The sequence below is a fragment of the Theobroma cacao genome, chromosome 2, assembly GCF_053813885.1.
Source record: "Theobroma cacao isolate CCN51 chromosome 2, ASM5381388v1, whole genome shotgun sequence".
Taxonomy (NCBI): domain Eukaryota; kingdom Viridiplantae; phylum Streptophyta; class Magnoliopsida; order Malvales; family Malvaceae; genus Theobroma; species Theobroma cacao.
The window spans coordinates 48,057,715-48,073,541 of record NC_142640.1 but is presented as its reverse complement, the minus strand read 5'-3'; the positions used below and the strand labels follow the sequence as shown (position 1 = coordinate 48,073,541).

The following is a 15,827-nucleotide window of genomic DNA, read 5'->3' as shown; positions in this document are numbered from 1 at the left end:
GGCAGAATGGATATTCCAGTTTATGTCATTGTTCTAGTCACCAATTATTATGTGATGTTTCCTATCAACAACAGGGGCAAGACTTGGTGTTTTACTACGTATTCATTCGACTTGCTGCAGACATTATTTTCCATTGAAAACTTCCCTACTGCACACAAAGTAGGGTAAAGTCCCAATAAATTAGCATTTTATTGTGAATTGTTGAATGTTAAAATGATTGCATAATGATGTGTTAAAAACATAAAACACTCTTTAACACCTTGCAACATTACAAGTATCTCGATTAAGTTCAGGTGGCCAATCATCATCTTCAGGGTCTTACCTCTTCCTGGGGTTTCGGAGGATCTGGAGTAAGCTCTTTCGCCATGGACATGGAACTAATTTCTGCTTCAACAACCATTTCATCATTAACAATGAAGTCCTTGTTTCCTTCTAGGTCAGCCCGCTTTATGAAGTATGGAAAGCCCCAAGCAGGCTTAGTGGCACTAAACCATGCATTGCCTGCATGACAAACAAATCCATTCCTTGGAATTGGCAATTAATTCATACACAAACAAGAGTAGTGTAAATGCCATTAGTAAAATAATGATAATCATGCATTCAACTCGCCTGTCTTCTCTGTTTTCTTAGAGTTCAGTTTATCAGATTGATCGATTATGCGCAGCTTGAATTCCACATGAAATTGGGTCCAAAAGGTATTTTCCTTGAGTTCATGTAGGCAAAGAAAAATAGATAGATATTGTCCCTTCACCTTTGCAACGCCTTGACGATAGAGGTGTAGCCTCCTGCATGCATCCAGCAGATAATTGTATCATGCATACATCAATTTACAATATAACACTGCACAGTTTTTTTTTTTTTTTATGAGGTATATATACAAACCATTTGTAGTCCCCAACAGTGAAGTCCTCGGAATAATGGCTTGATTCCCCTAACTTGGAAAATTTTTCAACCTTCCAAATATAGTAATTTCTAATGGGGTAATCCAGGATGGAAAAACATTCCCCTTTACCTTCACTCTTTAGAACAAAAACTTCAACTCCAAACTCGCACCTGCCTTTCTTACTCAGGTAGCCCTTATCATGGAATTCAGTGAGAGGGAGTAGTCGAGAAAATCCCCATTCTCTCTTCACAGCATTGAATCGCTTCACTCTCCCATCTAGGCTTTCATAAAAAAAATTACTACCAAGTGTGATACATGTTTCAGAAAAACAAGTTGATAAAGAATTCAATGGAACCTAACGTTACCTTGAATGCTTAAGTACTGATTGTCTTCTTGGTCAAGTACAAAAAAATTTATAAGAGCATCAATCTCCCATGCACGGCCTAGCTTCTCGACGTCCACGATTCTCAAGTAAAGAGAGATATGACCACCTCCATTTCTTTGCTTGTCTCCCTCAGGGTACAGTATCAACCTCCTGCAAGATATTAAGGAATGAGCAGCTCCTTCTTCAAAGGAGAATTAAAAAAGAAAGGAAAACAAAACAGAAAGCAACTCACCATTTGTGGCCACTAGCTTCGAATTCAGTCGATTCGTATCTGTCAAGTCTGGGTTTGGAGAGGATTTCCAAGAGCATTTGCAATGACTCGATGTCTAATATGTAATGTGCCGGTGCCTCTTTTCTCTTTGTTTTCACTAATTTATCACCTGATACCAATTGCATATACACACACATGCAGATTATCTAGATAGGAAGCTAAAACATATAGGTATCACTTTGTAGTTAAGAGTAATTGGATGATCTTCACCTTCCATTTCATTGCTAGGTGTGTTAATACAAGACTTCCCATCCTCATCTTGCCTGTTCATGACTACCTGCAGTACCGTTGTAGGAATGGATTCAGTTTTTTGTGTAAACTTTTCAGGGAGACCATAGGAGAGTTTGTTTGAGCTTGCTTTTAACCCCATCTAGTCTCCATTGTGTGCTTTAATTTCTCTTAACAATTCTTTAACCCTTTTGATCAAAGATTCTTAAACCCTGGGCGGGAAAAAAGTATATGTCTGATCAGCTGGCCGCAACGATTTCTTGTTCCTAGTGGTTTCTCTCTTCAGAGGCAACGCATCAGCAATTATATTCATCAGCTCCCCCCATGTGTTTCTTGCTACACATCAATCAGAAGATTTCATATATAAGATTAAAAAACTCTTCTACACATCAATTCATTGATACAACACCATTTAATTACCACACTATATAATATTTTTATTATGTGTTACCCTTTGATCTTTTTTTGAATTTCTAATTGAAATGATAAAAATTATCTTGCTTAATAAGTAATTTTAATTAATGACATTATGTTCGAGTAGATCCAATAATAGAATAATTTTTAAATAAATAAAATGTTAGGGATAATTGTATTATATGTTTACTCGATCGCAATGCTAAGAGAATTTGGTTAATAATACTAATAACCTAGAAACCACTTTTATAGTATTAATCATTGGAGGGTTCATGTCAAAGCAAGCTATAGCAATCCTCATCAAATTTTTCATAACAAGAAGACTGGGTGCCTACTTGTTAATTTGGATGTTCCTATACTTTTAAATTAAAAAAAAATAATTCTTTTAATACTATTTATGTGTTTTACTGTACTTTATTGTTTCAATACCTGATTGAAGGATAATGTTTATTTGTCCAACGTTGAAATTTTTGACTATTCACAAATGACATGAAAGAATATTAAATAATAAATTTATAAATATTTACTTTTTGTGAACAATTGGATAATCTCATAGTTAATAGTTTTTTGGGGTCGTTAAATTAATTTTCTACACATTGCAAGTACAATTAATTTAGTAATAAACTAAAATTCACGACTAAATAATGAGCTTTTCCTTTGTAATTGAAGAAGTGTATGTAATTTGGGGAATTGCTAAATTGAATATTGGAATTGTTTGTATAACAATGTCTAAACATAAAACTAGTTGACATCTATTGATGATCAAGCGAAATATCTTTGTTCATGTATTTGTCTTGGAAAGTCAATATCCATCTCATCTCCTGCTCCTGCAGTATCCAGGGACATGGAAATAATTTGCAATTCAATTAGCAAAGCATCCTGAAAAATAAAGCCACCCCATCTCCATCCCGGATCATCCAAATTAGTGAAGTATGGGAAGCCCCAAGCAGTGTCTAAGGCACTAAACCAAGCATACCCTGCATAAGAAATGGGAGCACTGTCTTTACGAATATAAATAAATAAGCAATTCTTTCATCTTATCATAGTCTTTTAAGAGTGAATATCATGTTTGGACAAAACCATATAAATATACTCACCTCTTTTTGATATTTTCTCAGGTTTTTTATCTTTGCCTTGATTATTTATAGACAGCTTATATTCAACGTGCATTTTCTTTCCACAAGGAAGTTGGGGATTATACTGCTTTTTCTTTCCAGAACCAGAAGCATCTTTGGAGTCATCTTGCTTTTTCTCTCCAGAACCAGGATCAGGTTCGGACTCATCGTGTAGACATAGGTAAATAGACAGATACTTGCCCATTGCCTTGGGGATACCCCTGGGATAAAGGTGTAATCTCCTGCATGCACACACAACAGAACAAATAAAAAATAAATCTCTCTCTTTTTAATGCAGTTCATCAAGTTCAATGAAGTTCCATGCATACATACATACCATTTGAAACCCCCAACAGAGAAGGGTTCTGAAAAATGGCCTGTTGCCTTCAACTCAGAAAACTTTTCCACGTTCCAAATGTAGACCTTTTCACTTTGTTTGCGTAGGGTGCGAAAACGTTCCACTTTATTCCCACTTTGTATAGCAAAAACCTCCACTCCAAACACACAACTATCGTTAACCAAGAATCCATTCGAAGCATTTTCGAAACATTCGGGAGACACTAGTTGGGAAACTCCACTTTCGTCCATGTCATGAAAGGTCCTCACCGTCGTGTCTAGGTTAAGTATTATCAAAATTACCACATGAATATGATGTATGTAAAAATATTTCAAAAAATAATAAAAAAAAAAACAACAAAAATGAGCTATTTCGAATTGCTACCCTTACCTTGAAAGCTCCAGTACTTACCCTTAAGTTGGTCATATACAAAAAAGATTACAAGAGCTTTATAAATCTCGCCTTTAATGTAGGGCACTAATTTCAAGTAGAGAGAGATACAATGACTCCCATTTCTTTTCTTGTCTTCCCAAGGGTATAGTAACAACATCCTCCAAGAAAAGGAGAGCCATATTAGTTATTAGGAGCAGTCTATATATTAATTTTCATACTATACAACATCAAAAACATATTGTTGACAGGAAACGATCAAAGTGTATATACCAAGATCGGCCACTAGCCTTGAACACATTTGATTCATAATGGTCAAGACCAGTTTTCCTAAGGATTCCAACAAGGGAAGTGAAGGACTCGATTTTTAGTATGTAGTGCGTCGGCGGCACTTCTCGCCATGTTTCCAAGCCTTCGAATTCATCATATGAAATTGCATATTAATTAGACCATAGAAATTAAAAAAAAATAAAGGCATGGATTATTCAAGCTAATTAATCTAGGGGATTAGAAAATTCTAACCTTTTTCGATGATCAAGCATGGTCTACATAACAAAGCGGAGATTTTGAAATATTTAGATTTCAGGTTCAAATCTAATAGTATATTTTGTCTAATTTATGTTAGATTTTATCCGATTATCATACTAGTTAATTTGCTGATTTGTTAATTAGTTTATTCTATTAAATGTAATATATGTTGAGATTGTTTGATGAGATAAAGTTCAAATTTATCATTTTAGTTAGAGTGATGGGTTAAATTTATTATTTAATTTTTAATGATTGTAAATTTTAAATTTAATTCAAAAATTATAAAACATTAACGGTAAAAAAAATTTTCTGTTAGTAAATAAAAGAATAACTTTTGATCATTTATGAGCAAAATTATAAAATGTAGTGGTAAAATTATATATAATTATTCAATCACGTAATTAATGTCATAATTAAAAAAATAAAATGGAAAATTTTTGAGTTTTGTGATACTTGCATGATTGTGTAGTTGTGAGGTTCCTTTTTCCCTTCTTTGGTTTTGATTTTCCAGAATTATTTATTTTTATTGGTTGAGGTAATGCAATCATCTGATATAAAGACTTAAAACACAAAATATTCAAGAAAAGAGAATCGACTCTGCAAAGCCATTGCCCCTTTGTCATGTCACTTCTGCACCAATTGTTTGTTTCTTAGGCTTTGAGTCTGTTGTGTTCATACCCATTTTCAGTTTCATGTTACTCCAATGTTCTAATTATGATAAGGCAGGTAATGCATGTTGCAAGCAAAGAATGATCAATGGAAGTAAAAAATCAACTACTTCGGCAATATGTGATTAACCCTGGGCTAGTTAAATCAATTAGGAAAAGGAAAACCATATCAACTGTTACAGATGGCTCGAGGGTAGATTGGGTTCTTTACCTTTCATTTCTTTGTTAGGTGTATCAGAAGGCTTTGGCGCCCCATCTGGCGTCGGCATGATGGATTTCCAACCTGCAATTTTAATAGAACGAACTGTCCAGACCTTTGGGTAAACTTTCCAGGAAAACTATAAGAAAACTTTGAGCTTCCTTTGATTCAAATACCATATAGTGATTACTATTTATTGTGCTTGATCTTAACATTCTTAAACCATAGGCTGGGAAACGTATAAACTCCAGCTACTCTGCAGGAAATTCACCTCATCTTTTCTTGTTCCAACGAAAATCCCATTTCTCTCTTTACAAACAAAGCATCCGATGCCTCCCTAACATGCATGGTTAATAATAGTGCCTCCCCAAAATGAGTTTGGACTTTAATTGTCAGGGAAAGATTCCTGAGAACCCTTGATACACTACAACATTTTTGACCTTTGGCTGCAAAAAAATTTACAGCCATAAGTGAAAAATATGCAGCCTTAGAAAAAGTGCAATCTTAACCGATGTATGAAAAAGTACGACAGCACATTTTTATGGGATTTAACAGCCAAATTAATATGCAGCCCTAGACTATATGACTGCAATCTTAAATTATATGGTAGCATATAAAATGTGCTGCTAAAAAGTACAAGATAGAAACACATAAATCTTCTAATATAAAGGTCACAAATCATAAAATCAAATTGCAACAAGTTTTATGATGTTCACAAATCATAAAATCAAATTGCAGCAAGTAATGCCTCAAATATAAAGGTCTTTACAATGTGTACAATATGGGGTTTCATTAAAAATGATCAACTAATTCTAATCTCTAACATCAATAGCTAGTTTTAGTAATCTCTCTCTTTCTCTCTTCTTCTCTCCAATTCCTCTTTGTATACATTTGATTGTCTATTCCCCAACCATCTGCCAATGCAGTTCTCAGCAAACATTAATTTGCAAGCAGTTCATAATGAAATATGAGACAAAACATACTAAAATGCAAGCAGTCTTCCATACTTATTGACCAATAAACAAAAATTTATTTTTCCTCATTTACAGGAACACTTACAATATATACTAGAGATTCTCACTTGAAAACAGAAAATATAGAAAATAGAGAATTAGTATTAATTCTCCCTTACACATCAACTACACTTTCCTTGCGATCCCTCTCTTTAGAATCAATCTGGCTTGCCTTTTAGTATTTATCTGTCTCTCTTGTTTTATGTAAGGAAACCTATTGGAGAGTCATGAGCCACTGGTTTAATGCCTTATGCCTTGAAATGTTTGTCACCATAGAAGAACAGCCTGTTGTTTGTTTTGCTTGTTGCTACAAATAGATATTTTTGTTTGCTTGGTACAAGAGAGGATCATGACTGGAATTTAAGATTAATAGTGTTTTTTTTAATACAAAAGAGAGTGTTACCACTCAAACTTAAAGATCTCTATCTTTATTTCAACTCCATGCTTCCCACTTGAGGTAAGTCCAAGCCAAAAGTACGCATGAATTTGCTTTCACATATTTTTGCATCAGCCATGATATCTAGTCAAAATTTTCTTTCAATGTGGATTGTCATTAATTGAGAGTTTTGATTGGTAGAATAGAATGGATTGATAAGTTTAACCCTAAAATAAGCATGCACATTGGTCAAATATTCATCAAAGTAATTTAGGATTAAATTATGGGTTTTTTTTTTTGCAAGTTTTTTGAGTTAAGTATCATAGGGTTTAGGGTTTGAAAGCCCAACCCTCAACTAATTACAAGCAAATTCTTTCTTTTCATTTTACTAAAACTATTTGCTTTATTCATTATTTTTTATAAATATATATTTTAAACTTTATTTACATAATTTCTTAAAATTACAAAGTTATGAAATTCAATACGTAACAAAAAGATAAAATCCAAACAAATCAAATATATAGAAAAGCACAAAAATTTAAGTGATTTGACTTGAAGTAAAATAATTTTCTATTATTAAAAAATTAAAATCTAATAAAATCACTCTTAACTATTTCTCAAACCGATTCAAGACCCTTGTAGCATGTCTCAATAACTTCACACTCATTCCTACTTCAACTCCACTTAGAGCCAAAAAAAGAAAAAAACACAATCTCTAGTGCTCCTAAAGCATTACTCATCCTTAAAATTAGTCTATCATCCCATAATCCAATCTTTCCATAATCAAGATCTTGAACTTAAGACTTTAAGAAAAATATCAAGTTTTTAACCTTCAAAAGTTTCGCTTTACAGAAAGTGGGGAAAAATCTGTGTTGGACGAAAAGCATGAAATTCTTGAAGGAATAAGTCCATCAGTAGCACTGGTGGCAGCAATTGCAATGTGGAAAAAGAGGTTTCGGAATGGGATGAAGATAATGAGGAAGATGAAATGGGAATGGTGGGAAGGAAAGTAGAAGAAGAATGGAAGATTAGTGCTTTGAGGAGAAGCAAGAGAGGGAAGAAATCAAGAAGGATATACTCATCAAAAGTAAGGAGCACATCAAGCGGCAAAAGTGACGACAAAACTATGAACAAAAATAGGAGAGGCAAACTGAAATTCAGTGGGTAGAGTTCATGGTCAGGGGGCAAAAGTGGAGAGCACGGAACAGGTCTATTAAGAGGAAATTTTAATCTTAGATGTCGATATTGCAAAGAGAAGCGGAGGATATCTGGACGTTGACAAAGAAGCAGGGGTTATCTTTCCGAGAAGAGAAGGATGATATGATTAAGTGACTGATTCAGCTAGAAGCCACAGCTAGAAGGAGGCAAGAGCAGAAGCTAGTGGAAATCCACTAGGTTTCCAGGGGAAGAAGGCACTTAGGATGGGGCAGGAGTAGGCGCTTGTGGTAGGAAGTAGGCTTTTAGGCTTTTAGGTGCTTGCTACAAATGCGATGGCATGAGGTTTTCAGCACTCAATTCTTTAATGAGAGAGACCTCATTGTTAGGTTAAAATCTCAAGGATTTTTGGTCATTTGATATTTGAAAGTTCAGAATTTTTATTACAGGACAAACTGTTGCTAGTAGCAGAGAAGCAGGATTTTAGGTAAATGCTGCTAGTGCCAATTGCCTTTTGAGAAGTTGGTTTATTTTGCTAATGTACAGGTCCCAGTTACCCCAAGTCTAGAAGTCCTATGCAACTAGAAATCTTTTACTTTCAAAGTTAAAGACTTGAGTTGACATACAAGCTAGAGGCTTCACAGTAAAATTTGCTTTTCTAAAAAAAATGTAAAACATGGAAAACTATTAAAGAAACCAAACTGAAAAAACATTCATGAAACATAAGAGATAAAACAAAAACAAGATAATAATAATATAAATTCATGATTGGTATAATCTAATATCTGATAGTTTCTTTGCACATATGATACAAAGATTTTCAACTAAAGATCCACATAACTCGATCCGATCGACCTTATAAATGACTGAAAACAATAAGCAAGAAGCAACGACATCAAAAATTGCAGTCTCGCAAGGTAAATTAAAGGTTTATTTACAGTAAAAGAGATGAGTTAATCAGGACAAAACTAAAGTTACAGATATTTTATTTGTTAATCTTCCTCTGGAATACTCTCCAATGCCGGTCTCCAACCTCCATGAAAGCCATCAACGTCACTTGCTCTTCCAGCTTCAGAAACCCAAATACCTCTCAGTTTTCGCTTCACTGAAGAGTGCTTCAAATCTTTGCTGGAACTTAAAATCTGGTTCAACTCTTCCAGTGTCACAACATTGTTTTCTTCGTTTGATTTGAACCTCATCTTCTTCTTCTTCTGCTTAATCTTCTCACCCTCATCAGCAGCGACCTCGGCTCCTTCCAAGTTGGAAGCTGTAAGTTCTCTCCTCTCTTGGATGACTTCTGCTCGGCGGCCTTGTGGCTCAGGCTGGTCGTTTTGTGGTAGAATCTTGATACCCGTCAAGCAATTCCCCATCTTCCAGATGTGAAACAAGTATAATCAGGTAGGCAAGAATGAGAGAGAAAACGGAGAGAACTGAGGGTACAGAGTGAAACGTAGAATACAAGAAATTAATTCCGCGTTCTTTTTACGTCAGGAATTTGGAAAGGAGTTTAATTCTTTTTGTAAAATTCAAAACCTACTAAGTTAATAATTCTAGACATAATTCTTAAAAAATATAAAATTATTTTAAAAAATTTAAATAAATTTTTATTTTTTATTACGTTTAATTAAATTTTTATTTTAAATTAAATAAATTTTATATTTTTATTTTAAATTAAATAAATTTTTATAATTAATAGTTGATTTAATCAAAATGTAACTTATTATTTTAAATTACATAATGTTGATATATTCATATATGATAATGACACAACATAGTAATAAATTATAATTAATAATGATATGACATGTTAACTTATGATATTATTATAATTTAAATTTAAAATTAATAGTATTTTTTTATATATAAAAAAAGTATTACCACTAATATCTACTTTAATTTCAACTCCATGTTTGAGCTAAGTCCAAGTCAAAAACATATATGGATTTATTTTCACATATTTTTGAATCAGCAGCCATGACATCATTTTTTACTTGCAGTGGTTTTGCAACATGCATATACTGTCAAAATTTTAATGCAAATTTTAACATGAATGGTCATTAATTGAGAATTTTGATTGATAGAATAGAATAAATTGATAAGTTTAATCCTAAAATAATATTTTAGCATGCTTATTGGTCAAATATTCATCTAAGTGATTTAGAATTAAATACCTTTTTCTCACAAGAACACTCACCTACACCTACACTAAAAGCAAAAAACAGAGTTATAAAGTATTTATTCACTAGTGCTCTCAAAACATTACTTACTTACGATACACTTTTATAATATAAAAATCTAAATTAGACTATAAGATTAGGACTCAAAGAGTGACAAGAAGTTTCATAATAATAATAATAATACTAATAATTACTTGATATTGATCACAAATTAAAATCTTACTCAAATAACAGAAAAAACGATTAGTAGAAGTCAGAATAAAATTAAACATTTATAGCTTATTGAATTTGAATCACACAAAAGATATTAGGACTCAAAGTGAGGCCGGGGTTCTGTTGCGAGAGAGGGTTGTGGGTTCATAGGGGTATGCAGTGAAGGGTGAGGATGAGGGGTGGTGCATGTGGCTGCCTGTTGACAATACAGGCAGCCTCGTTTATTTGCATTAAAGTATGATTCTTACAGGTCTTGGTGGGATGATGGGTTAAGGGATGATGATTTTAAGGGCCTGGGTTAGTTTTTGGCCTCTGTTTTCTGTTTCAAGGGGTAGGGTGGGGAGGGTTGTGGTAAGCAATATACTGTGAGGGTGGGTTAAAGAAAGGGTACTCATGTCACAAAAAGAGGAAAAAATGAAAAGAAAAAAAGAAAAAATATGATAAAATAATACATAATAAAACATATTTACATATATTGATACGATTAATGCAAAGGAAGGAAGGTGGAAACTGTGGCCATCTTCCTTATCACAGCCTTATGTTCTGTTTTTTTCCCTTTGGCTTGGTATTTAAAACTTTTTTTCTTTACATGTGTCATGGCGTCGAGGATGGAGGGTAGTATATTTATGGGGACCGTGGCTTTTCAAAATTTTTAAAATATTTTTACTATATACTTACTACGTTGTGAAGAGTATCTTCTAATTTTTGATGAATTAATTGATTTTATGGTGCTCAAAGTTAGACATCATCTTCCATCTTTTCAAATTAACGGATCTAGGACTTAAAGCTTATAATATAATTTTTATTGGTCTTTGATCATCTTCCTTCTTAGTTCTCATTTAAGGAATCAAATGGTATATAGTTGAAAAAATTATTTTTGACTTGGTGGATACAACATATAATATAATCTGATTATGAATGATCATATATAATTGTGTTCCAATAGTTATTTTACATTATATTTGTCATGTAACGGATATTGATATTAGCAAACATAATAATGAGTTGTCAAAAGGACAATTGTCTGTAATTTTATAAGAGTATCCTTCTCTCAATGTTATATGGTATTTGTTTATATGAAGTCCTCTTCGTCTTTATCCCTCCCAACAAAAGTTGGTTAGCTCCACCCTTGTGTGGTGTGGTCTTTCCATTTATGGAGATGATGATGCTGGCTGTGCATAGCGGATTGAATTAAGCATACTGTTATGGTCTTTTTGGAGTTTTGTAAGTGCTGCTTTATTGTGGTTGAAGGGTAAGTTTGGAGTTCATGAGGGGGGGAGTCTTTGAAACCTCGTTACCATGCTGCTCTATGAGAAATTGAGGATGGTCATCCAGGACGGTTTCCATGAGCTTATGGAGAGATGCACACCAAATTTCGTTTTGGTGTAGGTGTTTCCTGTCCTCCCAAATGGTGGGATGTGTTTGACTGAGATCTTTTGAACTGAGATAAAGAAGGTTGAGGAGGATTGATGGTAAGGTGTGCAGGGCCGCAGGGGGAGTTTTTTCCGACATGGGAGGTCTATCTATGCAGCTGTTTCCTTGACATGGACGATGATTTTTGCAAAGGGCTGACAGTTTTGTATGATAGATGGTGTTAATGCCTGTACAGGGGAATGAAACTTGGTTGTGATGAGATGGAATTTTTGGGTCATTTCTAGGGAGCTTGTCTGTGTATCTATGTCTTTAAAGTTTGATCTGTTGCAGGAGGATGGTGTGTATATCTAATCTTTTCAATGTTCAAAATCTTGAACTAAGATTTTTATAAAAGATTTCAAGGTTTTTTTTTTATATAACACAAGGATTTCTGGTCATTTGATGTTTGAAAGTTTAGAATTTTTGTTATTGTACAAGCTGCTGCTACTAGTAGTATAGAAGCAGGATTTTACGTAAATGCTGCCAATTGCTTTTTGAGGAGCTAGTTTATTTTGTAAGTGTACTAGTTCCAGTTACCTCAAAGCTAGAATTCCTATGCCACTAGAAGTCTTTTATGGCAGTTTGGTACGGAGCTATTCCCCTTCTATTCCCTATCATTTTCTATTCCTTTATTTGGTACAAAATTGAAACATAGAATAGCAATTCCTCAGGAATAAAAATTTTGTCAAATAGGTTAAAAGTATCTTTATCTATTCTCTTCTCCCCCCCTAATAGCTATTCCATGGCTCATGGAATAACTTTCAAATATATAATGATCAAAATAGCCCTTATAACCTAAAAATATTACAACCCTATACTTATAAATACTTTTTTTTCTCCCATTTTCCCTTTTCTTTCTCTCTCTTCTCCCTCTCTCATTCTCTCTCTAATTGGAACTCAACACCGGCAGCGGCAAAGGCGACGACGGCGACAGCAGCAATCGAATATGATTGAAAAGCGTCGATCTAGTCCTTTCCGACAACATTGAACCGAGATCCAGCCAGATCTGACACTCAACGGCTAGATCTCGTCGCGGGAAGCACTGGATCTGGTGCTTTCCGACCAGATTCCATGGTTGGATCTGGCACTCCACGGCCAGATCCAGTCGTGGGGAAGCGTCAATCTGGGGCCATAGTGGCCAGATCAGGCCACATGGTGAGCCAGATCGGCGTTTTGTTACACCGGTTGCCTTTCTGGCGATCGGTCCATGAAAAAGAAAAAAAAAGGGCAAAAATAGAATAAAAAAGAATAAATTATTTGTAAAATTTAAAATATTAATATTTTATATATAATTGAAACATTATTAATATTAATATGATTAAAATATTAAATATTAATATTTTAAACTATTAATGTTTTATTTATTAAATTATTAATATTTTAATCAAAATAATATTAAATTATAAAATAAAATATTATTAATTAAAATATAAGTAATTAAATTATATTAAAATATTTATATTTAAATTATTAATTATTAATATTTTAATTAATTATAAATTATTAATATTTAAAAATAAAATAAAAATAAATAATTATATATAATAAAGAGTAGTTTTGTCTTTTTATTTTCTATTTCTTTCTTATTCCAAAGCTATTGTTACCAATCAAATACTGTAATAATTCATAATAATTATTCTTACTTTATTCCATTTATCATATCAAACTACATAATACTTATTCTATTCTATTCTCACATCATTCTATTCTCACGTAATAATTATTTTATTCAATTCCTATCTATTCCGCGAACCAAACGTGTTATTATTTCTAAAGTTAAACACTTGAGTTGGCATACTAGTTAGAGGGTTCATAACAAAATTTGTTTTTCAAAAAAAAATGTAAAACCTGGAAAACTATTAAAGAAACCTAATTGAAAAAATCATTCATGAAACAAAAGAGATAAATAAAACACAAGATAATAATAATAATAATAATATCCGATAGCTTTTTTGTCATAGAAAGATTTTCATTGATTCAACTAAAGATCCACTTAGATCGACCTTATAAATGACTGAAAACAATAAGCAAGAAGCAATGACATCTAAAATTGCAGACTCGCAAGGTAAAATCAAAGGTTTATTTACAATAAAAGAAATGAACGAAACTAAAGTTACAGATTTTTTTTTGTTAATCTTCCTCTGTAATACTCTCCAATGCTGGCCTCCAACCTCCATGAAAGCCATCATCGTTGCTTGTTCTTCCAGCTTCATGACCTCTCAATTTTCGCTCCACTGAAGAGTGCTTCAAATCTTTCCTGGAACTTAAAATCTGGTTCAACTCTTCCAGTGTCACAACATTGTTTTCTTCGTTTGATTTGAACCTCATCTTCTTCTTCTTCTTCTTCTTCTTCTTCTTCTTCTGCTTAATCTTCTCACCCCCATCAGCAGCGACCTCGGCTCCTTCCAAGTTGGAAGCTGTAAGTTCTTCCCTCTCTTGGATGACTTCTGCTCGGCTGCCTTGTGGCTCGGGCTGGTCGTTTTGTGGTAGAATCTTGATACCCGTCAAGCAATTCCCCATGTTCCAGATGTAAAACAAGTATAATCAGGTAGGCAAGAATGAGAGAGAAAAGGGAGAGAACTGAGGGTATAGAGTTAAAGGTAAATATATAGAAACCGGGAATGTAGAGTACAAGAAATTTAAAATTGGAAACCTCCTAAGTCAATGATTCGAGACATAATCTTTTAAAAAAAATAAAATTATTTTTAAAAATTTAAATAAATTTTCTTTTTATTACTTTCAATTAAAATTTTATATTTTTATTTAAAATCAAATAACTTTTTATAATTAATAGTTAATTTAATCGAAATAGTATTTGTTATTTTATATAACATAATGTTGACGTGATATGTTGATCAATAATAATTAATAATGACATTACATATTCACTAATCATAATTAATAATAAGATGACATACTAATATGATATAATAACATTATTATGATGACATGACATGTTTATCAATAATAGTTGATAATGACATGACATATTCACTAATAATAATTAATAATAAGATGACATTATTATGATTCTATTGCTACTCGAACTTAAGCTATATACCTTAATTTCAACTCCATGCTTGCCACTTGAGCTAAGTCCAAATAAAAAATATGTATGAATTTGCTTTCACAAATTTTGCATCCATGACACCATTTTTAATTTACAATGGTCTTCAAACATGCATAAATTGTCAAAATTTTAATGTGGATTGTCATTAATTGAGAATTTTGATTGATAGAATAGAATAAATTGATAAGTTTAATTCTAAAATAAGATTATAGCATATGCATATTGGTCAAATATTCATCTAAGTGATTTAGGATTAAACACCCTTTTCTCACAAGAATACTCACTCACACCTAGACTAAGAGCAAAAAACAGAATTATATTACTCGAGATCCACTTTTACAACATAAAAATCTAAACTAGAATATAAAATTAGGACTCAAAGAGTGATAAGAAGTTTAAAACTATATAATAATAATAATAATTTCTTGATATTGATCACAAATTAAAATCTTAATCAAAAAACAAAAAAAATGATTAGTAGAAGTCACAATAAAAATTAAACATTTATAGCTTATTGAATTTGAATCACACAAAAAGATATTAGGACACAAAGTGAGCCCGGGGTTCTGTTGTAAGAGAGGGTCGTGGGGTCTCAAGGGTATGCAGTGAAGGGTGAGGATGAGGGGTGGTGCGTGTGCCTGCATTAAAGTATGAGTCTTAAAGGTCTTGGTGGGGTGATGGGTGAAGGAATGACGATTTTAATGGCCTGGGTTAATTTTTGGCCCCTGTTTTCTGTTTCGAGTGGTAGGGTGGGGAAGGTTGCGGTGAGCAAGATACTGTGAGGTGGGTTCAAGAAAGGCTACGCATGTTACAAAGAAGGGGGGGAAGAGAGAATGAGGGGAAAAGTGAAATTGAAAAGGTAGCAAGATCTGACACTGCTCTTGTCTGTTTTGTTAATATATAAGAGCAGCCTGTTGTCTGTTTTGGTTGTTGCTACAAATAGATATTTTTTTTTGCTTCGTACAAGAGAGGATCATGCTCGAATTTAAGAT

General features: G+C 33.1%; 3 protein-coding genes across 4 annotated transcripts; all 3 read right to left on the bottom strand.

The window, feature by feature from the left end:
• Positions 1-160: 160 nt before the first annotated feature.
• On the bottom strand, positions 161-1,935 carry LOC18610097 (uncharacterized). The gene is made up of 6 exons (XM_007045578.3): positions 1,750-1,935; positions 1,501-1,648; positions 1,249-1,418; positions 883-1,159; positions 610-785; positions 161-501 (listed from the first exon to the last, which is right to left on the bottom strand). The coding sequence occupies exons 1-6, from the start codon at positions 1,907-1,909 to the stop codon at positions 311-313; spliced, it is 1,122 nt and encodes a 373-aa protein (XP_007045640.3). The 5' UTR covers positions 1,910-1,935; the 3' UTR covers positions 161-310.
• Positions 1,936-2,807: 872 nt separating this feature from the next.
• Positions 2,808-5,569, bottom strand: LOC18610096 (uncharacterized). 2 transcript variants are annotated; one of them, XM_018115080.2, is made up of 6 exons: positions 5,431-5,569; positions 4,297-4,435; positions 4,045-4,184; positions 3,634-3,910; positions 3,279-3,538; positions 2,808-3,158 (listed from the first exon to the last, which is right to left on the bottom strand). In XM_018115080.2, the coding sequence occupies exons 1-6, from the start codon at positions 5,486-5,488 to the stop codon at positions 2,944-2,946; spliced, it is 1,089 nt and encodes a 362-aa protein (XP_017970569.2). In that variant the 5' UTR covers positions 5,489-5,569; the 3' UTR covers positions 2,808-2,943. The 2 variants fall into 2 exon arrangements, with proteins under 2 accessions (XP_017970569.2, XP_017970568.2); XM_018115079.2 differs by having other exon boundaries at positions 2,809-3,158; positions 4,024-4,184.
• Positions 5,570-13,799: 8,230 nt separating this feature from the next.
• LOC148764354 (uncharacterized) lies at positions 13,800-14,322 on the bottom strand. Its single transcript, XM_088804011.1, has one exon. It carries the CDS (start codon positions 14,283-14,285, stop codon positions 13,896-13,898), a length of 390 nt encoding a protein of 129 aa, XP_088660137.1. The 5' UTR covers positions 14,286-14,322; the 3' UTR covers positions 13,800-13,895.
• Positions 14,323-15,827: the final 1,505 nt, after the last annotated feature.